This window comes from Equus quagga, chromosome 2 (genome assembly GCF_021613505.1).
Source record: "Equus quagga isolate Etosha38 chromosome 2, UCLA_HA_Equagga_1.0, whole genome shotgun sequence".
NCBI lineage: Eukaryota > Metazoa > Chordata > Mammalia > Perissodactyla > Equidae > Equus > Equus quagga.
The window spans coordinates 37,655,790-37,681,544 of record NC_060268.1 but is presented as its reverse complement, the minus strand read 5'-3'; the positions used below and the strand labels follow the sequence as shown (position 1 = coordinate 37,681,544).

General features: G+C 38.8%; 1 protein-coding gene across 1 annotated transcript in view; it reads right to left on the bottom strand.

The window, feature by feature from the left end:
- Positions 1 to 21,896, bottom strand: part of BUB1B (BUB1 mitotic checkpoint serine/threonine kinase B) — a 51,084-nt gene extending 29,188 nt beyond the window's left edge. Inside the window, exons 1-7 of the mRNA XM_046655472.1 lie at positions 21,693 to 21,896; positions 19,123 to 19,269; positions 14,579 to 14,638; positions 14,001 to 14,145; positions 9,937 to 10,133; positions 2,909 to 3,078; positions 170 to 384 (exon numbers count right to left, since the gene is read on the bottom strand). Coding sequence (XP_046511428.1) covers positions 170 to 384; positions 2,909 to 3,078; positions 9,937 to 10,133; positions 14,001 to 14,145; positions 14,579 to 14,638; positions 19,123 to 19,269; positions 21,693 to 21,727 — 969 coding nt within the window. The 5' untranslated portion in view covers positions 21,728 to 21,896. The remainder of the gene's footprint in view (positions 1 to 169; positions 385 to 2,908; positions 3,079 to 9,936; positions 10,134 to 14,000; positions 14,146 to 14,578; positions 14,639 to 19,122; positions 19,270 to 21,692) is intronic.
- Positions 21,897 to 25,755: the final 3,859 nt, after the last annotated feature.

The following is a 25,755-nucleotide window of genomic DNA, read 5'->3' as shown; positions in this document are numbered from 1 at the left end:
TGGTGATGAAGAATAAAACAAATCAGCATAGTTTTACATTATGATACAACATATGCAGACCATGCCTAATTATTCAAGAGGAATTAAAAGAGACGCTAAAAATATTCCTCTACTCTACATCTGAAGTCTTTGTTATGTTGGCATATACACTGGATCTAAGAGTTCTTACCCTGTATTCCAAAGGCCCGCCTGTGTTCCAAGGGCCTGGTTGCAGTTCATTTTCTTTGGCCCTGGACACAGGGGGTGCTATCCATGGCTGGACTGCAGGCTTAGACAACTCTGCTCTAGAAGCCTCATCAGCATTTTCATCAAAAACAGTAATTCTAGAATTACTCTGCATCTGTTGAGGGACTGGATTTTGGAGTCCTCTGTTCTGGTTTGAAGCTAGGAGAAAAATATTAAAACTTCATGTAAAATCTTTAATTATCAACTTAGATGCTAGATAAGGTATACCTAACTCATCCCCAAATCTAGGAGATTACTTCTATTACCACAAAGAGATATTTTTTTTTAAACTTTTTATTAAGATTATGATAGTTTACAACCTTGTGAAATTTCAGTTGTACGTTATTGTTAGTCATGTTGTAGGTACACCACTTCACCCTTTGTGCCCTCTCCCCAGCCCCCCTTTCCCCTGGTAACCACCAATCAGTTCTCTTTGTCTATATGTTTAACTTCCACCTAGTAGTGGAGTCATACAGAGTTTGTCTTTCTCTATCTGGCTTATTTCACTTAATATAATACCCCCAAGGTCCATCCATGTTGTTGTGAATGAGACGATTTTATCCTTTTTTATGGCTGAGTAGTATTCCATTGTATATATATACCACATCTTCTTTATCTAATCATCATTTGATGGGCACTTAGGTTGCTTCCATGTCTTGGCTATTGTAAATAATGCTACGATGAACATAGGGATACATGGGACTTTTGGAATTGCTGATTTCAAGTTCTTTGGATAGATACCCAGTAGGGAGATGGCTGGGTCATAAGGTATTTCTATTTTTAATTTTTTAAAAAATTTTTTTTAATCTATTTTTTATTTTTTTAAAGATTTTATTTTTTCCTTTTTCTCCCCAAAACCCCCCAGTACATAGTTGTATATTCCTTGTTGTGGGTCCTTCTAGTTGCAGCATGTGGGACGCTGCCTCAGCGTGGTTTGATGAGCAGTGCCATGTCCGTGCCCAGGGTTCGAACCAACGAAACACTGGGCTGCCTGCAGCGGAGCGCACAGACTTAACCACTCAGCCACGGGGCCAGCCCCTCTATTTTTAATTTTTTGAGAAATTTCCATACTGTTTTCCATAGTGGCTGCACCAGTTTGCATTCCCACCAACAGTGCATAAGGGTTCCTTTTTCTCCATAACCTCTCAAACATTTGTCACTTTTTGTTTTGGATATTTTTGCCATTCTAACAGGTGTAAGGTGATATCTTAGTATAGTTGATTTGCATTTCTCTGATGATTAGTGATGAAGAGCATCTTTTCATGTGTCTATTGACCATCTGTATATCTTCTCTGGAGAAATGTCTGTTCATGTCTCCTGCCCATTTTTCAATCGGGTTGTTTGATTTTTTGTTGTTGAGCTGCGTGAGTTCTTTACATATTATGGAGATTAACCCTTTGTCAGATATACAACTTGTAAATATTTTTTCCCAACTAGTGGGTTGTTTTTTTATTTCAATCCTGTTTTCCCTTGCCTTAAAGAAGCTCTTTAGTCTGCTGAAGTCCCATTTGTTTATTCTTTCTATTGTTTCCCTCGTCTGAGGAGTTATGGTGTCCGAAAAGATTCTTTTGAAACTGATGTCAAAGAGTGTACTGCCTATATTCTCTTCTGGAAGACTTATTGTTTCAGGTCTAATCTTTAGGTCTTTGATCCATTTTGAGTTTATTTTTGTGAATGGTGAAAAAGAACGGTCAATTTTACCACAAAGAGATTTTTTAAATAATTTTTTAAAAATCTTAATGGATCAAATTAATAACTTTTTAATCCATTCTGTGTTTGTTATTTATACTCTCCCTCTTTTCCCTCACCTCCAATCTTTTATTCAGATACCTCCCCCCAAAATTCCACATCTTCCTTCAGTTAACATTCTAACATTGCCTAGTTATATCAGAGACTAACCTAACCTAAATCTTCATTTTTCAGTTTAAAATTTTCTCTCAGTGGAAATCAGCTGAAATGTGCTGAATCTAGAGAAGATAAATTAGCCCATTTATTAGGGGTGTTTTCTGTTGTGGGGCTGCTTATTAAAATCAAGCTTCATCATGATCTGGATGACATATTCCTTAGGACTACATATACAGTCCCTATACCCTAATTCTAGGATCTCCAAGGAATATTGATAAGTTGGTACCAGGAAAGAGATAAGAGATTTAAAAAAAATCTCGTCTACATGTCTAACTGCTATAAATTTAGTTAACAAAAGCTTATTGCTCTCTGTACCCTCCACTCAATTTTGCTGTGAACCTAAAGTTTCCCTAAAAAAATAGTGAATTAAAAAAAACTTATTGTTGATCACCTTTAGGTGTACAAAGAGAGGCTGCTTTCTGACTCCAAGAAGCTGAAGACCACGTTAATACATTGTTTGAGGCTTTGCTACATGTAAGCCTCACTTTGACAATACTTCCTCATTATTGCATATCTTCTTTCAACTAACAAGGCAAACTCAGAAACTCTTGATGCTTCCTATATATTAGGTTTTTCTTAATTAAGACTCAAAATTGCTGACATGTTTTGATTTTACTGCACACTATGATCTCAGCTCTCCTTAAATGGCCTTCTTTTTGCTACCTAGTACTCAGAAAACTTGGACAGTGTCCACACGTATATTATATATTATCTCCTTATATAATTTGCCTACCACCTGAGACTAAGAGCCTCCCATAATGACACTTAATAAACTTACCCTTGAGAGCACCACCTACACGGCTGATGGGAGCTCTTGCTGTCTTTTTCCCTTTGCTTTTTAGTTCAGCCAGTGTGCTTCGTTGTGGTACAGAAGATCCAAAAACTTCCTCTTCTTCTTCTTTCTCAAGCGCCAACAGAGTTTGCCGAGACACCCGAGCTTGGAATTGCCTAAAGCAAGAACAGACGGTTAACTTTTGGTGAGATGAACACTACTTACCAGACTCAAAATTTCCAATTTGTTAAAACAAACAAAGGAGGAGTAGGCTGGGGGAAGAAATATATAGAAATAGCCCAAAAAAGTGTTTCTTATCTCAGGAAAAAGAAAGCCACCTTGACATCAGAGAAAGCTTTGGCTAAAATGATTTAGCTCTCCCTTTAAATGTCCAAGTTTGACCAATTAAAAATACTCCGAAGAGCACCATTTGGTTGATCTGAGGATCAGATCAGGGTGACTAAGACTAAGATTATAGAATTTATTAAGATCAGAGTTTCCCATCAACTTTTTATTATAAAACTTTCTAAACTTACAAGACAGTTGAAAGAGTAAATGAGCACCCATATACCCTTCACCAAGATTCACCAACTGTTAATGTCTTGCCACATCTATTTATCACTGTCTGTATGTCTCTTTTTCTCTCTCTACACACAATGCCCCCACTTATACCCGTTTTCCTGAATCATATGAAATGAAGTTGCATCCAACATGACATTTTACTTCAGCAAAGCTGGCAGAAGTTGGAAGACTAAACTTCCTGTGCTGCTGCCAAAGTTTTAAGTATTGTCAAAAGGGTAAAAAACCTGCATAAACTGCAAGTGCTGGCTAAGTTGGAGTAAACCCACAATAGGCCCCCTCTCTCTCACTGATTAGAATTAAAAACTCTAGACAAAATACAAAACAGCCACCGAGGCCTTGAAAAAGTAAACAAAAGCAAGTGGACTGTGGAGAGGGGTCAAACTTGAAGAAACAACCCATGCAGGGTTGTTTCCTGTTTTTGTTTTCCTCTTCTCTTTTCTTTCGTGGTTTTGAATTATTGTAACTGTGGTGTGGGAAGCTCAAACTCCTAGAGAAACCTCATGTTTCTGGACACAGGGCTGGGAAAAGGGGACTTTGAGGGCCAATGAGTGTGGAAGAAATACTGGAGAGGATGAGCTGATGAAGGGGATCTCTTAATTCTATATGTGAGTTGCCACAAGCCCTAGACCCACTCCTGAGCTCTGCATGAACAGGGAAGACCCCAAATGGCACAGAAAAGGCTTTGAGAACTGAACTATGATATAAACCACTGCCCAAGTCCCAGACTAACCCCTGAGCAACACACACATGGGATAGACCCACAAGTCTCAAAAATTGAACTAACGGTGGAACCACTACCCACATAAGATGAGAAGGTACTTGCGTTATCTAAAGGTAGTTGCCTACTAAGATAAAAACATCAACACTCAACACTCTCCAGAGAATATCAACCAATAGGACCAGAGTCTAATAACAATATCAGGATAGATGTCCAGGGTATAATGCAAAATTACTTGACACACACAAAAAACAGGAAAATGTGACCAATTCTCAAAGGAAAAGACAATCAACAGATAGCAACATCAAGATGACCCAGGTGTTAGAGTTTTCAGACAGAGATTTTAAAGTACCTATTATAACGATGTTCCATGAGATAAAGATAAAAACATTTGAAATGAACGGAAAGAAAGAAGTTCTCAGCAAGACAAAGAAACTATAAAAAAGAATCAAATGGAAATTTTATACCTGAAAAATATAATATCTGAAATAAAAAATTTACTGGATGGACTCCAGATCGGAATAGAGATGGCTGAGGAAAGAGTAAATGACCTGAAGACAAATCAATAAAATACTGGGCACTCTGAAGAACTGAAAGAAAAAACTTTAAAAAATTTCTGAAAATGAACAGAGCTTCAAGGACCTGTGGAACAATACCAAAAGGTTTAACATATGGGTAACTGAAGTCCTAGAAGAAAAGAAAGAGATATAGGTGCAGAAAAGTATTTTAAAAATAAGGCTGAAAGATGTGGAAGCAACTCAAGTGCCCGTCGACAGATGATTGGACAAAGAAGATGTGGTATATATATATACAATGGAGTACTACTCAGCCATAAAAAAAAGACAAAATCGTCCCATTCGCAACCGCATGGATGAAACTTAAGGGCATCGTGCTAAGCAAAATAAGCCAGACAGAGAAAGACAAACACTATATGATTTCACTTATATGTGGAATACAAACAAACTTACGGACAAAGAGGATAAATTAGTGGTCACCGGGGAAGGGGGGTGGAGGGTGGGCACAAGGGGTGAAGGGGCATACTTATATGGTGTACGACAATAATGTACAACTGAAATCTCACTATGTTATAAGCTATTATGACCACAATAAAAAAAATCATGAGAAAAAAAATAATGCTGAAAACTTTTCAAATTTTGTGAAAGGCATGCATTTACAAATTCAAAAAGCCCAGTAAACCCCAAATGGATTAAATGCAAAAGTAATCACCCTAGACATATAACAATCAAACTGCTGAAAACCAATGTTAAAGAAAACAATCTTAACTGCACACAGAGAAAACCCACACATTATACACAGGTGAGGTATCATCAAATAACTGCAGATTTCTCATGGGAAACCAGAAGATAGCAGAACAACACCTTTAAAGTGCTGAAAGAAAAGAACCATTGACCCAGAATTCTACATCCAGGGACAATATCCTTCAGGAATGAAGAGGAAATGAAGACATTCCCAGAGGAAGAAAAACTAACAGAATTTATTGGCTAAGGCTCACTCTAAATGACTGGCTGAAAATAAAATCTCTTTAGGCTGAAGGGAAATGGTACTACAGGAGGGTTTGGAACTTCAGGAATGAAGAAAGAACAGAAATGGTAAATACAAAAGACTATTTTCTCCCGAGATCTTTAAAATATGTATGGCTGTTGAAAGCAAAAATTATAACATTGTCTGGTGGGGTTTTCAATGAATGTAGATATAACACATATGAGAAGTATACTAAAAAAGTAGGGACGATAAAGGGACCTATACGGTTATAACGCTTCTATATTTTACTGGAAATGGTACAATATTAAATCCAAGTAAACTGTGAAAGGTGAGCTATACATATTATATACCCTAAAGCAACTACTCAAAACATAACAGAAAAAATATTAAACCAAAAAAAAAATTAAAATTAAATACTAAAAAATATTCAAATAATCCAAAAGAAGACAGGAAAGGGGCAACAGGGGAACAAAAGGCAGAGAACTGAAAACAAATAAAAAAACAGTACATTTAAATCCAACAAAATTAGTAATTACACTAAGTGTTCTAAATATATCATATAAAAGATATTCTGAGAATTGAGGAAAAAAACAAGACCCAACTAAATATTTGCTGTGTAAAAGAAACCCACTTTAAATATAAAGACATTGACAGGTTAAAAGTAAAAGGAAATCCACCCAAAAACCTGTTACATGAATGTTTTCAGCAGCATTATTTCATAATAGCCAAAAAAGGGAAATAACCTTAATATCCATTAACTGATGAATGGATAAACAAAATGTGGTATATCCAGAGAATGGCATATTATTTGGCAATAAAAAGGAATGAAATACTCATATACGCCACAACTATGTTGATCTAAGACAGTGAAACATGCTAAGTGAAAAAAGCCAGTCACAAAAGACCACATAATGTAGGATCCCATTTATGTGCAGTGTGCAGCATAGGCAAATTCAGAGGGAGAAAGCAGATTACCGACTGCCTGGAACTGGGGTGAGTGGGAATGAAGAGTGAATGCTAATGAGCACAGGGTTCATTTGGGGTGTTAAAAATGCTCTAAACTTAGATTATGGTGATGGTTGCACAACTCTAAAACTATTAAAAAAAGTAAAGAAAGGAAAAAGATATATCATGCAAACAAAAGAAAGCTCAAGTGGCTGTATTAATATTAGACCAAGTAGACTTCAGAACAAGTATGACCAGGGATCAAGGTGAACATTATATAACGATACAAGGATCATTTCTAAATGCATATGCACCTAACAACAGAACTTCAAAATATATGAAGCAAAACTGATGGGACTGAAAGAAGAAATAGACAAATTCACAATGAAAGAGACTTCTAGGGGCCGGCCCGGCAGCATAGTGGTTAAGTTCCCACGCTCCGCTTCAGCAGCCCCGTTAGATGGTTTGGATCTTGGGCACAGAGAGCTATGCATCACTCATCAAGCCATGCTGTGGCAGCATCCCACATAGAAGAACTAGAAGGACTTACAATTAGGATATACAGCTATGTGCTGGGGCTTTGGGGAATTAAAAAAAAAAAAAAAAGAGGAAGATTGCCAACAGATGTTAGCTCAGGGCCAAGCTTCCTTACCAAAAAGCATTAAAAAAAAAAAAAGAGACTTCTAAATTCCTCTCTGAGTAACTGATAGAACAAGTAGACAGAAAATCAGCAAGGATACAGAAGACCAGAACAGACTACCACTCAACTTGACCTAAATGACATTTATAAAACATTGCACTCCAAAACAGCAGAAAACACATATTTTTCAAGTGTACATAGAACATTCACCACAACAGACTATATTTGGGCCATAAAACGAATCTTAATAAATTTAAAAGGATTAAAACCATACAAATTATGTTCTTTGATCATAATGGAATTAAATTGGAAATCAGTAACAGGGAGATATCTGAAAAATCCCCAAACATCTCCTAATTAAATAATACACTTCTAAATAACCCATGGATCAAAAGGAAGACATAAGGAAAGTTAGAAAATATTTTGAACTGAATGAAAATGAAAATATAATATTACATTAAAACTTGTGGGATACAGCTAAAGCAGTGCTTAGAAAGAAATTTTTTATATTAGAAAAGATTTAGAATCAGTCATCTAAGTTGTCACTTAAATCAGAAAAAGAGCAAGTTAAACCCAAAGCAAAGCACAAAAAAGGAAATAATAAAGAATACAGATTAATAAAATTAACATAAAATCAACTAAGAGAAAAAACAATAAAACCAAAGATCAATCAAATCTAAACTTCCAGCCAGACTGACTGAGAGAAAAAAAGACAAATTACCAAAATCGGGACTGAAAGAGGGGAGATCACTACATAACCTACAGACATTAAAAGGATAAGGGAATACTATGAACAACTCTATGCCCATAAACTCATCAACTTTGATGAAACAGACCAATTCCTTGAAAGATAAAAACTACCACAACTCACTCAAAGAAATCAAAGATCAAAATAAATGGAGAAATATACAGTAGCCTTTTCCATGAGGATATGTCCCAAGACTCCCCAGTGGATGCCTGAAATCTCGGACAATACTGAACCTTACATGTTCTATGGTTTTTCCTATATATACATATTTGATGTGTGACAGCAAAACCAGCATGAATTTGTTTTTTCTCCTTCATAATTTCACAGATAGAAGATCCATTCTTACTGTAGATCTTAGCAACCTCAGCATATGATTTTTTTCTTTCCTTGTTAAGTTGAGAACTTTCACTTTTTCACTTAAAGGAAGCACTTTACGGCTTCTCTTTGGCATGTCTGAATTGCCAGCATCACTACTCTTGCACTTGGGGCCATTACGAAGTAAAATAAGGGTTACTTAAACACAAGCACTGTGATATCGGGACAATGGATCTGATAACCCAGAGGGCTATTAAGTGACTAATGGGCAGACAGCGTGTACAGCATGGACACACTGGTCAAAGGGATGATTCACATCCTAGGTGGAATGGAGTGGATGGCGAGAGATTTCATCATGCCACTCAGAACGGTGCACAATTTAAAACTTATAAATTGTTTATTTCTGGAATTTTCTATTTAATATTTTCAGACCACTGTTGACTACAGGTAACTGAAACTTCAGAAAGCAAAACTGCAGATAAGGACTACTGTATCATGTTCGTGCACAATACTAATCAAAATCCCAGAAAGCTGATTCTAAAATATATACAGAAAATCAAAGGAACTCAAAGAGCTAAAAAGAACAAAGTTAGAGGACCCATATTAACTGATTTCCAGACTTACTATAAAGCTACAATCTAGATAGTGTGGTGTACACTAATGAATAAACACGTCAATAGAACAAAATGGAGTAATAGAAATAAACCTACACAAATATGATCAACTGACTTTTGACAAAGGTACAAAGGCAATTCAGTGGAGAAAATCTTTTCAACAAGTGGCAGAGGAACAAATAGAAGTTCATATGCAAAAAAAAGAAGAACCTTGATCCATACTTTCTACAAAAATTAACTCAAAATGGATCACAGATCTAAATGTAAAAACTATAAAACTTCAAGATGAAAACATAAGAGAAAATCTTTGTGATCTTCGGCTAGACAAAGAGTTCTCAGATGTACCAAAAGCATGATCCATACAAGAAATAATTGATGTTACATTTCTTCAAAATTAAAAACTTTTATTCCATAAAAGATACTGTTAAAAAGAATGAATAGACCAGACTTAAGCTAGGAGAAAAGATTTACAAATCACATATCTGACAAAAGACTTGTATTCAGGATATATAAAGAACTCCTACAACTCAAATGCACTATGCTAAATGAAAGCAGCCAGACTCAAAAGGCGACATACTGTATGATTCCATTTATATGACATTATGGAAAAGGCAAGACTATACGGCTGGAGAATAGATCAGTGGTTGCCAGAGGAGGGGAGGGAGAGTAGGTGTTGAGCACAAAGGGACAGCACGGGGGAATTCTGTGGAGTGATAAGATTATTCTCTATCTTGATCATGGTAATGGTTACATGTCTCTATTCATTTGCGAAAACTTAAAGATCAATATACCAAAGAGTGGATTTTACTGTAATTTAAATAAAAAATATTTAAATATGTTTTTTAAAAAATGGAATAGTAACTAAGTAGACTTGCCAATCCATGGAGAGTACTTTATTCAGACGCAAAAACGACCACTTATCTCTACGAGTTTTAAAGAGCTAAGATAAGCTCCAGAGAAGCACTTTACCGGTGCTGGGACTGCAGTCTTTCCAGGGGTTCAGCCTTCTTTTGAATCCCTTCCTGAAATATCATATCTGCTTTCTTAAAGTTTTCTCTAGCTTCATATTCTTCAGCCCATGAGATATAGAACTGAGCAAGTGAAACGCCAATACCTTGGTTGTGTAAATAACTGTACATATCCAAAGGCTCATTGCATAGATGCCCCTGTAACAAATTAAAAGCATTAACAGTTAACCAATTTCTATTCACTTACTGAGTGTCTGTTATGTGTCAAACAATCATTGGAGGATACCATGTGGAGTTCCAGTATTTAAAAATTAAATAATTTTTATATAACATCTCTATCATAATACGATGTTACAAGAACTATACTGGGAGGACCTAAAAAGCAGACAAAAATAAGAGGTTAAAAAAAAAAAAAAAAAAGGGATAGGGAGGAAAGACTTCAAGAAGGTGTGACATTTGAGTGTAGCCTTGAAGAAGAAACAGACCTGCATCAGGCAGAGAATGGGAAAGGGCATTCCAGACAGAGAAAACAGCACAAGCAAGGACAGAGAAGAATAAAAGTTTGTGAGGGTGCAGCCTAAATAGGAGTTTGGAAAGAAAGGTGTGACAGGTCTTGAATGTCAAGCTAATCAACTTTAAATTTACCTGATAGTCAATGTATGTGTGTTGGGGTGGGAGAGCTATAAGCAAAAGAATGACATGATCAAAGTATTTTAGAAGGAATCTTATAAGACCACATACAATGTAGATAATTCTAGTAGCAAGAAGTGGCGGGAAAAAATCACTAAAAATCCTGCACCATTAACAGTTTGATATATGTTCTTCAGTCATTTTTTCTCCTTAAGGGAAAAAAAGGGAACATATTACATCATTTTACACAGGATAAAAGGATTCTTACCATTTTATAAAGTTTTAATCATAATAAAATTTGCTTTTATTCCACTTAATAGTACATCATTCATTTTTCCATGGTTCTTACTCTTCACATTATTTTTAAATGGATGAATAATGTTCCATCTAGTAGATCTTCCATCATTTAACTATTTCCCTATTTTTTGGATAAACAACTTCTAATTTTGCCCAATTATAAATAATTCTATAATAAATGTCTTCATGCATACAAGCTTTCACATTTTACACTACTCCCTTAAGATAAATTCCTAGAAGAACTATATTAAAAAGTAACAAATTACTTTCTAAGAGGGTTGTATAAATTTAAAATGCTAGTAGTGGGGCTGGCCCAGTGGCGTAGTGGTTAAGTTCATGTTCTGCTTCAGTGGCCCAGGGCTTGCAGGTTTGGATGCCGGGTGCAGACCTAGGACCAATCGTCAAGCCACCCTCTGGCAGAATCCCACATACAAAATAGAGGAAGACTGACACAGACGTTAGCTCAGCAAGTATCTTCCTCAAGCAAAAGAGGAAGACTGGCAACAGATGTTAGCTCAGGGCCAATCTTCCTCACAAGAAACAAACAAAACAAAACAAAACTAACAAAAAATAAAATGCTAGTAGTAATTCCCAAATACTTATTTCACAGAAAATACTTATTTTTAAAAGTTTCTAATTTCATACAAAAATGGCATTTCAGTGTTCTAATAATTAGGAATTCTTTTACTCCTAGGGAGGCTAACATTTTCTCTTGTTTATTTACTAGATGTATTTTCTTTCATATCTATCTGTTCCTGATTGTCTAGCCTAGGTTAAATTCCCTTTGTATATATACCCATACAACTGAATACTTTCTTTTTTATTACACTTTCAATTAATTACTTAATATCTGTCTTCACCAATAAAGTAAGCTCCACAAAGGCAGAAAATATTGCTATCTACTATATCCCAGTCCCTAGCCAGGCTCTGGTAGAAAAAGGTTGAATAAAGGAAATGATCCATTTATATCTTTGACAAAAACCATTAGTATTTTATGGTTTAATTTTTCAGTAATTCAGTAAATAGGTTTTTCTGGTTACCCAAATTAGCGATGTTTTCCCATACTTGATGGTGTTTCAAGCAAAGTTATAATTCTGAATGTGTTGCCAGTATAAGATCCAGTTCTTGGTATCTATTACTACACAAATAGAGCTTAACATTGATTTCACTTCGTTAATGGCTTTCTGAATAATTCTGGTGTAGCATGGGACAGCCAATAAAGATCAGGTTATTCCAGAGTGCTAAATGAGATCACTTAAGAAATAACATAAATAAAAGGACAATATGGTTAGATTAATGGATCCAAAAGTTAAATCTTTTTGGTAACCCCTAAAAAGCCAAACTAAAACAATTTTACACTTTAAACCAAAAATATTGGATATTTTCTAAGAACAAATTTTTCCTTTAGCTAGATTGTAGTTATGCCTTATAAAAGTAATTCTGACTGCAGAAATTTTTCTGCAAAGCAAAAGAAAGGAGCAGTGTGAGCAACCCATCTATTATTACTCCTCTTGACCATCTCATAAAGAAAAAAACAGGAAAAGAGTGTAATATGCACCTTCTTATCCATGTACAAAGTTCAGATTATTGCTGATCATTCTAGGGTTGATCATTTGAATTTGAAGGTTGTTTAGACCAGTAATTCTCAGATTAACTATGGTGAAGGGGCAAGTTTGGGGGGGGGGGGGGTGGGGGTAGGGGGAGGGTGTTTAAAAGTTTCCATTCCATAGTTGACTGATACTTTTAAAAACTAGCAAAAAAACAGAAGTTACTGGAAAAATGATGACGTACTTAGATGTGGCAATGCCAAATTGTTAACAAAATTTCTAAATGCTTACTCTCAATTTTTGTACTTATCTTGAACAGTCTGCAGACCATTCTTTCAGTAGCACGGGTCTAGACTATGCTTTTTACTTTATGATAATGTCATTGCTCTTCAGTAACAGCGCAGGTTAGTGTAAGTGAATAGAGAAATTATTCCAATTAATTGTGACTTTTAATAGCTCCAATTAAATATAATCATAGAATCCTGGGATTAAAAGTCACTTTAGAGGTTTATCTAGTCCAACCTTTTAATAAATCACATATAAGAATATTATTTAGGATAAGTAAATAGGATAGACTGAAGAACAAAATCCATTACTATACCACCAGGAACCATAGTCTCCATGATAACAAATCCGTTTAGCATTCTTTGGGTGCCATCCTTTGTTACAACTTCCTGTAACTAATTTCCCTAAGGTAATTTCTCCAGCTTGTCAATAAGGAGGCCAAGATATGTCAAACACCACTTTTAGGATAAAAGTAATGAAATTAATGTCTAAGAAACTCTGGTCATTATTTTTTATGAAGATGTTTTCATAAAAAATCCTCAAGAGTGCTCTAGGAATAAAAGAACTACAAGGCAAGTGAGACAGTACAAAGTGGTCAGGCAGATATTTTTGGAAACAGCAATATACTAGGTAACAGAAGCCCAAAGACAGATGAAGAATTAAATATCACTTTTTTATGGTGATGATTCTCAAAAAGGGGAGGAAGGGATACCAGAACCACCTACAAAATCTTTTCCCCAAACAACTGTACTAATGTCATGTGTTGGCTCCTACTTATCCTCCCCCAGTACAGTTGCATGGACCAATTATGCTTAAAATAAATAAACAAACAGATAACCCACTCCCATGGAGAGGTATATAGGACTTGTGATCACTTTTTCTAAAATTTTATTTTTCTTTTTTCTGCCCAAAGCCCCCCCAAGTACATAGTTGTATATTTTTAGTTGTGGGTCCTTCTAGTTGTGCTGTGTGGGATGCAGCCTCAGTGTGGCCAGATGAGTGGTGCCATGTCCACGCCCAGGATTCGAACAGGCGAAACCCCGGGCCACTGCAGCGGAGCGCACAAACTTAACTACTCAGCCACGGGGCTGGCCCCTATGATCACTTTTAAAGGGGTAAACAACTGGATATTAAAATCTATTTTTAAAGTAGAACCCAATTTAACAAATATTGAGTATTTATTAAATGTTTAGTATCTACTAAATGACTCAGGGTTTGCCATCTTTTTGTGTATCAGATACCTCTAGAGAAAACCTCTTGGTTTAATATTTTTTAAACAAATATTTCTCAGATTGAAAAGACTTACCAATTTAAGCCAGAGACTGAGAAACCGAGGATCACTATAATACCGTTTTTCTCCTTGTAGCGCTTCCACAGCTCTTTCTAATAATGTTGACATATTACTCTCCTTCCCACCCTGAGGATAGTTCTGCTCTGTCCACTTAATATACCTGAACGGAAAGCAAAGGAAAAAAATATTTTTAAAGTTTAACCTGTTCTTTTGTTCTTGCTCCAACACCCATTCTGGACTTTTTAAAGCAGAAATGTCTAATATATTGAAAGGATGTTTATTTAAAGGTCCTCAATGACATACCCTAAGCCTGTATCCCTCAAACTTTTCCAAGTATGGTTAACATTGCCTCTGGGAAATAATGGGGATGGGGATGAAAGGGTGTAGCTCACAGGTGCATGCCAAAAACTTGAAATTTCTTCAGTGCTGAACACCTCAGGAAGATACACTATGATTATTCTGTCTCTCTGTATCCCCGAGACACCACTTTCTACTCTGACACACTGTTCCGTACACCCCAATTTGAGAAGCACAGCCATAAGGACTCATCTGCTAAGTTTCTACTGCCCTTGTTAAAAAAAAAAAAGACCCACCTATCCCAAACATCCAGAGGGTCATTTCCAGAGTAAAATCGAATTTCCGATTCAAATGCCCTAAAATTTAAACAGAAAATGTTAGCATAAGCAATAGTGATAACAGCCAAATGAACAAGTATCACCTTCATTTTTATTGATTTATTAAGTGTTTACTATCAATCTAGATAACTGCACTGGAACTTGAGGGTTTGTTAAACAGAAAGAAAAAGAAAAGAAATTATTAGGATTCTGCCTGATAACATAACAGGAGGGACAAAACATGTAGAAACTAGAGAAACAAATTCCAAGACAACATATAGAAAAGCAGTTTACACAGCAGTTTAAAGCTCTGGAACGAAACTCCCAGGTTCAAATGCAGCTCCACCATCACTAGCTGAGTGATGCTGGACAAGCTATTGAAACTGTGTTTTCAGCTTCCACATTTGTAAAATGAGGATAATAATAGTACCTATCTCATTAGGTTGATTAGTCTTAAGTGTAAAGTGTTTAAAATAGTAAGTACTCAATAAATGATAGCTATTATTTTATATGTATATGATGGTATTGAACAAACTAAACACACACACATACACAAATATAGAGAAATAAGAATCTTAAAGAAAAATCCCATGGGTAACATTAGTCAGAGAAGAATAATGCTGTATATAATTTGGGGCGTGCTTCAAAAAAAACGTGTAAAATATGACTCTATAAAGAGCTAGGAGAGGTAGAGGGCTAAGACTAAGTTAAGAGTGAACAGTTAAAACAGAGGGGAAGTATTGGGTAACAAACCACACTTCAGACAAATGATTAGTCAATGAAAACTGTATAAGGCATTACGTCTTATATAAAGAATAATAAAATAGTCACTGACACAAAGGAATTTATACTCTAATAAGAAAGTACATAAATGAAAAATTAATTAGTAATACAAAGCAGTGTAGTATATTACAATTGCCAAAAATGGATGGTAAAAGCTTTCCAAGAATGGAAGTCAAAAGGAGTAGCCTCAGAAGGTGGGACTCTGAAGGGACCATAAGATTTGAAAGAGTTTTCCAAGAGAGAGGGAAATAAGTACTGAATAAAGATGTGAAAATGGGAGAGTTTATCCAGAGGAAACTGAGCTATAACATAAAGTCAGTATTGGGAATAAATGGAGATGTCTGGAGAGGTGAGAAGGGCATGCTTTAAATATAAATTTAAAGACCTTGGATTCCATCTGCTTGAGTCACTATTGGTTCTTTAATTGGAAAGGATCTCATCTATGGTAAGCAAAGATTTTCAGATTAATCAAGTAACATCACAAGAGTAGGAGAAATTAGAAAAGGAGCCACAATTATGAAGCTAATATGGTGATTTAAATTTGAGATAATGAGGGGATTATCTGCACAAATGGTGAAAAAATAAAATCTAAGACACTACTGATAAAAATCAGCAACTCTCAAAATTTATCTACAATTCAATGCAAATTCCAGTAGGCTCTTTTCTAGAAACTGACAAGATGATTTTAAAATTTGTTTGGAAAGGCAAAGGACTAAGAATAGCCCAAAAAATTTCAAAAACAAACAACAGAAGTTGGAGAACTCACTCTACCTGACTTCGACTTACTATATAAAGCTAATCAAAACAATATACAATTAGTGAAAGGATAGACAGCTAGATCAATAGAACAGAACAGAGTCCAGAAATAATCCACACATATACAATATTTTGACAAGGGCCCCAAAACAATTCACTTGGGAAAGAAAAAAAATCTCTTCAACAAATGGAGGCAGAACAACTATATATCCATACTGGGGTAGGGGTTGGGGGGGAGGGGGGCACTGAGAACTTTTACTCCAGCCTCACACCATACACAAGGATAAATTTAAGATGAATCATAGATCTAAACATAAAGGCTAAAACAATAAAGCTACTAGAAAAAAACGCAGGAGAATCTCTTTGCAATTTTGGAGTAGGCAAAGATCTAGAGACAACACAAAAAGCACTAACCATAAAAGAAAAACAATAACTAAACGTCATCAAAATTAAAAACTTCTGCTTATCAAAAAATACCAAGAAAATAGACAGCCATGGACTGGGAGAAAGTACCTGCAACACATATTATATAAAGAACTGCTGCAATCCAATTTTAAAACTGGGCAAAATATCTGAGCAAATACACCACAAAAGAAGATATATAAAAGGCCAACAAGCATGTGAAAAAGTGCTCACCACCATTAGTCACGAGAGAAATGGGAAGTAAAACCGTAAGATACTATTACATACCCGCCAGAACAGCTAAAATGAAAAAAGATTGACAACAACAAATACTGGAGTGGATTTGGGGCAAACAGACCTTCATACATTGCTGGTAGGAGTGTAAAATCTTACAACCTCTTTGGAAAACTGCTAGTTTCTTAAAAAGTTAAACATACATTTATTCTATGATCCAGCATTTCTATTCCAAGAGAAATGAAAATCTATGTCCACAAAAAGCCCTGTACAAGAATGTCCATAGCAGCTTTATTCATAAAGCACAAAGCTGGAAAGAATCTAAATGTCCATCAGCTGATGAATGGATAAGCAAATGGAATACTACTAATAAAAAGGAATACACTGCAACGTGAAAAAGCCTGAAAAAAATGCTAAGTGAAAGGATTGTATGATTCCATTTATATAAAATTCTAGAATAAGCAAAAGTAACCTACAGTGATAGAAATCTGATCACTGGTTGCTTCATGAGGGAGGGGAAGACGACTGATTGGGAAGGGGCATGAGAGAACTTTTTTTTTAAGATTTTATTTTTTTCCTTTTTCTCCCCAAAGTCCCCCAGTACATAGTTATATATTCTAGTTGTGGGTCCTTTCGGTTGTGGCATGTGGGATGCTGCCTCAGCGTGGCCTGATGAGCAGTGCCATGTCCGCCCAGGATCTGAACCAGGGAAACCCCGGGCCACAGAAGCAGAGTGCGAGAACTTAACCACTCGGCCACGGGCCGGCCCGAGAGAACTTTCTGAGGTAAAAAAATGTTCTGTCTTAAAATGCGTGTCAAAACTGATTAAATAGTATACTTAAAATCTGAGCATTTCACTGAATGTAAATTATACTTAAAAAAAAATCCTTAGTAAATGACTAAATAAAATCCGGGTGAGAGAGCAGTAAGTAAGATCATTCAGGTGAGTTTTGGTACCATTAACCAAAATGGAGTAGAAAAAGGAAGGTCATTTATGAGAGAAGACAGTCAGTATTTACTATATCAGTGAAACATTTATCTAATTATGTTACTGGTAGATAACATAGACATTTAGAAGGCAAGTAAGAGAAGTAAACAGTAGTTAAACAATCCCGGAAAATTTGAATATGGAAGAACAGAGGGCAAAAGACAGAGACTTAGGTTAAAAGCAGTAGGAAGCCAACAAGAAAAAAGGAAGAGTAGTTAGAGAAGTGGAAAAACTAATACAGCGTCACAGAAGCCAGGAAGAAGAGTTAGGAACAGAACACCACCACCTCTGAAACAAAACCATAAAACAAGTGCTTTTAAAGATCCAATGAGACGAAAAAAGATGTTCATTATATCATTACCCAAAATTATAATAATTTGCCTATGATGGTAGAATTTTTTGTCAGAAATTAAGGGTAGAAATTGATACTTCAGTTTATTTTTTTGAAAAAAGCATATTTATCAAAACATGTATTAGTCAAAGGAGAGCAAGTCCTGTAGGTCCATTTGAATAACATAGCAGTATTTTTCAGCTTTTCTTTATCCAGAGTTTGCTAAACCACTATTGAGAAACCTTCTAGCATAAATTCAATTTCTCTGAGGTTTACATTTCCTTTGGAGACCACTATTTCTTTTTGACATCTTCTCAAAAATACTTTTCTAGAAAGTTAATAATTGAGTATACATAGAAGATAGCAGATTCACTCTCCCTCAGTATTCACAATCCAAGGAAGCAATTTCTCTAATTGATTGCTATCTTTTTTTTTTTTGAAGATCAGCCCTGAGCTAACTACTGCCAGTCCTCCTATTTTTGCTGAGGAAGACTGGCCCTGAGCTAACATCCGTGCCCATCTTCCTCTACTTTATATGTGGGACACCTACCACAGCATGGTGTGCCAAGCAGTGCCATGTCTGCACCCGGGATCCGAACCAGCGAACCCCAGGCTGCTGAGAAGCAGAACGTACACACTTAACCGCTGCGCCACTGGGCCAGCCCCTAATTGATTGCTATCAAAGAGTTAATTCTGTTTAGAGATCCAGAATGACATAATACTTCTGGGAAATACTGTAATATGACACTTGCTTTACTTTGCTTATCACTGCCCCCTGTATAAGATGTATTTCTATTGACATAAGAGGTTGGCTGCTTCACAATGAAATAGAATCCTATAGTTCTTGTTCTTAATCATATGTGAGATTTTGAGATAGCTGTCATGTGATGAAAAAGCAGGCAAGGAACAGATTCTCATACTACCAATTTTGAAGAGTACTCCTTATGCCATCCTGCACGGATTCACACCCACATTATCTACCGCAGTTGGGGAAGAATGATGACAGTGGAACCCCACCATTCTACACACCGTTTCTGCAGCTGAAGAGTAGTGTTACAGGCAGATTCTTGCTGGGCCAGTGCTCCCTGAAGTGCGGACATGATCCTCCCCTGCCTTAAGGGTTGTACATTTTCTTTACTCAGCTCCCATTCATCTCCCTCCAGGGACATGGTTTCACTGTGAAGAGGGAAACGCAAGTACATTTCATACCAATATTGAGTTATTCTATCACTAGACCACTGTAAATATTTTCAGATAAATGATTATTCATGATCTTTGGGTTGAACATGGTGGCTGGCACATTAGTGGTGTTATTATACTCCTAAGCTCTGGGCCTTTCTGTGACCTGGTTTCCAAGTTTATGGCTGTAGTATTGCCTAACGAAGGAGAAAGTGGCAAGGGTATTGTGGATAGTGCTATAAGAATAAAATTTAAGGCAGGAAGAAAAGAAGGGAAAAAAGTATTACAAATTTGGCAAAGTAGACGGAAAGCAGTTCTATGCCTACCACTGAATGCATCATCTGGTTTAATTTAAACAATTACAGCAATTTAAGCAAAGTTTTTGTCAGACTAACACCCCATGTTTCAACTGATGGCTTAAAACTGAAGTTTACATATATAGGTAGTCCGGAGCAGAAGCAGACAAAAACACAGTCTACTGGTCACAACTGCCCCCTGCCCCCAATTCTATCAAGCCTATGCAGGGAATCCCCACTACTTTTTGGAGCCCATCACCATGTTGGGTATGTATTCTGAACTGCCGACCTCTGCAGTGGTCCAACAGGCTTCTAGATGAGAGACATTCCCTCTGGGTTTAAAACAGAGACAGAGGCACTAATCTTGAAAATAGAGTGAAAGCTACGTGTGACCGCAGTCTAGACGAGAGCTGAAAACTCTCTTCAAGGAAGTGAAGTGTAAGTGATTAATAATTTAGGTTGTAACTACGCATGTCTTTTAAACTACATTGTGGGAATCCTGTAAATGTTAAGGGCACGTCACTCATTTTTGTAACCCCATGGTCTAACACAGGACCTGACACTAGTAAGCACTGAATAAATGTCTGTGGAGTTCATCTGAATTTCTCCTCTTGCTCTAAAAATAGTAATTAAATTATCTCAGTTAAATTTCCAACGCTGAACTGGCTCTGCTCCCTCTCTCCCTCCTTCTCCTGCCTCCTCCCAGACCTGCTCCTCCCACAGTCTTCCCTCACCTCAGATAAACGGCAATTTCATTTTCGCAGTTGCTCAAGCCAAAAATCTTAGTGCCAACCTTGACACCCCTCTCACATCTCCCCAGTCACTCAGCAAATCCTGTGGGCTCTACCGTCAAAATATATCCAGAAATCAACCTCTTCTCACCATCTCCACTGTTTCCAGCCGGGCTCAAGCCACCATGTTCTCTTGCCTGGGTGATTTCAATAACCTTTTAACTGGTCTCCCTGCTTCCATCCTTCTCTGCCTTTACCCTTTTCAACACTGCAGCCAAGGTGATCCCATTTAAACCCAAGTCAGATCATGTCTTATCTCTGCCAATGACTTGCGACTACAATCAGAGTCAAAGCCAAGTCCTTACAATGCCTGCACCCTCACCTAATTTTTCACTTCATTTCTTTATACTCTCCTGGTTCACTCTGCTCCAGCTTCTTGGCAGGTGCAGCTTCCTCTGCCAGCCCTTACCCTCCAGCCTTCGTACTTCCCCCAGAGACATGCACGACTAGCTCTTGAGTTTCCTTCAAGTCTCAACCCAAATGATACCTTCTCAGTGAGGTCCCCTGTTCAAAACCATCCAAAATTGCACCACCCACGCTCCTCCTGTTTTATTTTTTGCTGTACTGACCACCATCCTTCTTTTAGCTTCTTTATCTTGTTTATTGTCTGTCGCCCCTACCCTCATCCCACCCAGAACTTAAGCTTCACGAGGGTAGGGATTTTTGTGTCTTTTGTTCATCACTGCACCTAGCGCTTAGTAGGCAGTCAATAAATATTTGTCGCATGAACTAAAGAGCTCGTGACACGGCACTTATCTAAGTATTGTGCACCCCATAATGAAAACGCATACAGAATTCCAACCTAGAAGAGCTGACACGTGTTTATATATATATAAAAAAAAGCAGCCAGCATGCAGAGAACAGCTTTTCAGACTTCTAACTGTGCCATTGGCATAATGATAGCACCCATTGGTTGGGCCCTTATTTGGGGGCAGTTACTTTACACATGCTTTGAATTCTCCCAGAACCTGGCAAAGGAGCTTGAATAACAGCATTTTCCCTATTTAGATGTGCCCAGGGTCAAAGGCCAGCAGTGGCTGAGTTGAGATGCACACACCGGCCACACTACAGATTCCAAGTTCTCCGTACCACTGGGGTCCCACGGCCCCCCCTGCTCTGCAGCTGGAGGCAGCAGGATCCCACGGGCCTCGTCCCACGGACGTCGGCGCTCGCCCTCGTCTTCACCTCCACCCCTCGCCTCCGACTCCACAGGGAGGAAGCTCCGGCCAGCCCTGCTCTGCTCCCGACCGTGCCGGTCCTCTCCTTGACTGCTCTGAGCGGAGTCGCATCACCTGCCAGGCCCTGCTCCCAGCAGCTCCCCTCCCGTACCTACCTCAGGGCACCCCCTTCCTTCCTCATCGCCGCCATCCTGCATTCCCGGCTCAGGCCCTCGTCCTGCCACGGGCCTTTCCTCGGGGCCGCAGACCGTCTGGGCCTCCTTCTGCAACCTGCCCTTAGAGGTACTGAAGCGAGCAGAGGGTGCTCCCGAACAAAAGCACGCACCCGACGCCCTCACAAACCCGCCACCTCAAGGCTTCACCCCTAGCCGCCAAGTTTCAAATTTAACGGTCCCGCGCGGACGACGTGACTACGCCCCTCCTCTCCTCCGTACTCGCGCCTCTCCTCCAAGGAATTCTGGGGCTTGTAGTTTATCCCCGGTTTAATCCACGCTGTCGCGGTGCACAATGGGAGTTGTAGTTTCCGGGAATCTATGGCCGCTCTGGTGCCGCAGATTTAGGCGGTCTAAGCTCTCTGCAGGTGGTGCCTGCGTCCTGGCTTTAAGGCTAGTCGCTGAGCCCAGCGAGGGACCCGTTAAATGCCGGAATTTTTTTGATGCATTGAGCTTAGAGAGATGTCTTTGAGTGCTTGCACTTGGCCTGACTCTTTTCTGGGGTGGCTGGGCGGGCTATGATCACTCCCCGCTGTCTGCCCCAAATCTCGCACGTGTCCAGAGTTCTTAGGCCGCTCTGACCCAGCTGTTTCCTGCCCAACCCTTGAATTCAGAAAAGCTGGATTCTAGTTCTGTAAAAATCGTACCAAATGTGCAACCTTAGGCAAGCCACATTAACCTCTCTGAGTTTGTTTTCCTCATCTGTAGTGTGGTGATGATATTGCCTTGCTTTCTCTTCTGCACAGTCCACAGGCAGAACATACAGCTATACCATGGCTCCCAAGGTTTTACCTCTTTTCCCCTTAAGGAAACCAGGCTCGACTGACACTGGACTCTTAGTCCCAGTTCCAATTTCCTAAGGGAGACGTTAGGGTGGGCTCAGTTGTGGCCAAGAGAGCAGTCTTTTGAACAAGCCCAGGGGCATAGGAGTCCTCCTCTATGATGGTGAGGATGGTGGGAGAAGTGGCAGTTCCCAGAGAGGGGAGCTGGGAGTAGGTGTCCACTACTCCTTGCCTCTTGATCCCAGCTATCACCTCTTTGTTCATACCATGTAAGCTCTTCTTTCCTCTGCATCATCGGGACTCTCAATTGCAAAGGAATGGAAATCCAAGTCAAACTGGCTTTCTCACAAAAGGGAATTTACTGGCTCATATATAAACGATGTAAAATGATGCTTAACCCAGGACTCATGTGGTGTCATCAGGACTGGGCCCCTCTCTATTCCTCACCTCTGACCTTATGTTGGTTTATTGCCAGTCTCCATTGAGTAACAGCTTTAGGACTTTATCCTTCCAGGTTCGAGTTCAGACTCAGAGCCACTCTGCTTAGTCCTTTTCACCTAAACAATCACTGGGGCTAGTGGATTCAAGGCTCTAATTGTTCAGACCAAAATCATGTGTTTCACCTTGGGACTAAGAGAGGGACAGGGGTGGTTCCCCATATGAAATTTTGGTTACTCTTTTCTTTCAAATCCTCTAGATCCAGGAAGCCTTCCTCGATTATGGGAGATGTGATATATGGAATTTGCTCTCCGGTTCATCTTCTCTCTTACCTTACGCCAGTACTGACCTAGCCCCTCATTTCCTTTGCCCAGGGTGTCCTATTCACATCTACAACTTATCAATTTCAATTGCCTGAAAGTGTAACATTTACTTTTTTAATCTCAGTCTTTGTTGTAGCCTAGTCAGATGCCTCATAAACTGTGGACCAACACAGAACACATTCAGGCTAAAGCTTTTGCTTGTTTCACCAGAAAAAAAAAAAAAGGTAGATAGGTTAAAAAATACAAAATGAATGAGAGAAGGTGCTCTATAATCTTATTTGGAACATGAGTTCTTGTTAGGCTGGACTGTGGCTGGGCATCCTGCACAGGGCCCAGTGGCGGTGATACAGGCTTCACAGCACCCACCAATCGTGAGGAAAGTCAGGATTAAGCTCACACACATTTATGGTCCAAAGAGGATGAGACAGTTGCTCAGCCTGACTACTTAAATGTGCCGAGCACGGGTGGGACACAGAAGATATGAATGGTGAACTAGACACAGTTCTTGTCCTCCGGGAACTTCAGGCTAGTGGGAGGGACAGGCAAATAAACAGGCAATTTCAGTACATTGCTGCCACAGCCAGACATAAATAAACACAGGGGACCATGGAAGCTGGTAGGAGGAGCTTCCAACCCAGGCCTGGGGGAGAGGAAGAGGTCAGGGGACATTTCCTAGAGAAGACGGTGAACCCAAAGGGCAAGGAGGATTTGGCACAAACTATTGAGCATAACAACACAAGTTGTGTAGCAGCTGACATTTCTCTATAGCATGTGTCCACTTCCTCTCTATTCTCCACTGTCTCCTGACTTCCCACACCAGGCCTCCCCTCTTTAGACCTCCATGTCAGCCCATCAAGACTTACCTGCTCCATGTCCTATTCTCCCTCACCTAACCATCGCATTGAAAACAGATGAATGAAATCACTCAAAGATGTTAACAACAGTTAATGCTTTAATGCAGTATTTTCCACATCATGTTCTAAGATGCTAATATGTTCAGGGAAATAAGGGTTTGGTGTTCAAATAAGTTTCTGAAATGCTGGATTAAGGGTATCTTTTCTGAGAGGCTCCCTAGAGCCCTCACTATGCCAAAGTGCACCGTGAATCTCTAGTTTTCTATTGCTGCTGTAACAAACTACCGTGAACTCAGTAGCTTAAAACAACACAAATGTATTATCTCGTAGTTTGATAGGTCAGCAGTTTGTCTCAGTCTCACTGGGCTAAACAAGATGTTTGCAGGACTGTGTCTGGAGGCCCTTCAAGAGAATTTGTTTCCTTTTTTTCAGTTTTCAGAGGCATTCACCGGTATTCCCCAGCTTGCGGCCCCTTCCTCTATCTTCAAAGCTAGCTGCACAGCATCTCTCTGACCCAGCTTCCATCATCACCTCTCTTTCTCTGACCGTAGTCAGGAAAATCTCTCTGCTTTTAAGGTCCATATGATTAGATTGGACCCATCTAGATAATGGAGAATAACCTTTCTATCTCAAGGTCCTGAACCTTAATCACATCTGCTAAGTCCCTTTTGCCACATAAAGTGACATAGTCACAGGTTCTGTGGGTTAGGACATCTTTGGGGGCCACTATTCTGCCTACCACAGGGTGCTAAAATATGTTGGCATCTCTAAATGTATTTGAGCACATGGGAACCTTTTCACACATCTTTCAGAACAGATTTTGGGCTCTTTGTGTTTTAACAGTAGGCTCCAGGAGAAGAAAATTCATAAAGCAGTAAATTTTAATGATGGAATTTCATGTACAGTGGCAACTGGTAGCAGTTGAGGTCTAGCAAGCCCCCCATTTTCACCTGTTTATCTTACATGCAAAGCCATCCTTAGCTTCCTCAGTGGCTGATGAGGGATTTAGTTGTCAGGGAATCTATCCTCCCTTGCTTAGTCTTGTGGAGATGTGTGTGTTCTTGATTGTGCAAAAACTGATTCCCCCAACTTTGCCTTCATGGGTTATACAAAAGCCAGCTTTAGAAGCTAAACACCGCAAAGATGAAAATCTCTGGGTCCCCAGGGAACCCCTGGATGGACCACTTGTTTACTGTGCAACAAAAGGAGGAGGGAGGGACTATCTGGGGATGGGAGGAAGGTCAAGGGAGACCAAATGGGAGTGTGTGTGTTCAGGGCCTGAAGGAGACCACATCTGGGAAGCAGCATCACCATGCTGGCCTTTACCCCAGCAACAGATCAGCCAATCAGAGCAGCAGCTGCATCTTGAATTTGCCAGTGATGAGGTATTTTGAGGTAGAGGAACCAATGAGAAGGAGGCATAATAATCCAAACCATCTTGTGTTGCTAGGAGGAAGGGAGGTGAAGGGTGAAAAGATGCGTTAGCTCAGGGCTAGGGGCTATTGGCTCCTGCCCAGTTCCAAGTCACAGTAGCTGTTGCTGACAGGCTATTAGGGAACTCTCCAAGGAGCTGGGTTTCTCTCTACTCGATTCAATGGAAACTCCTTTC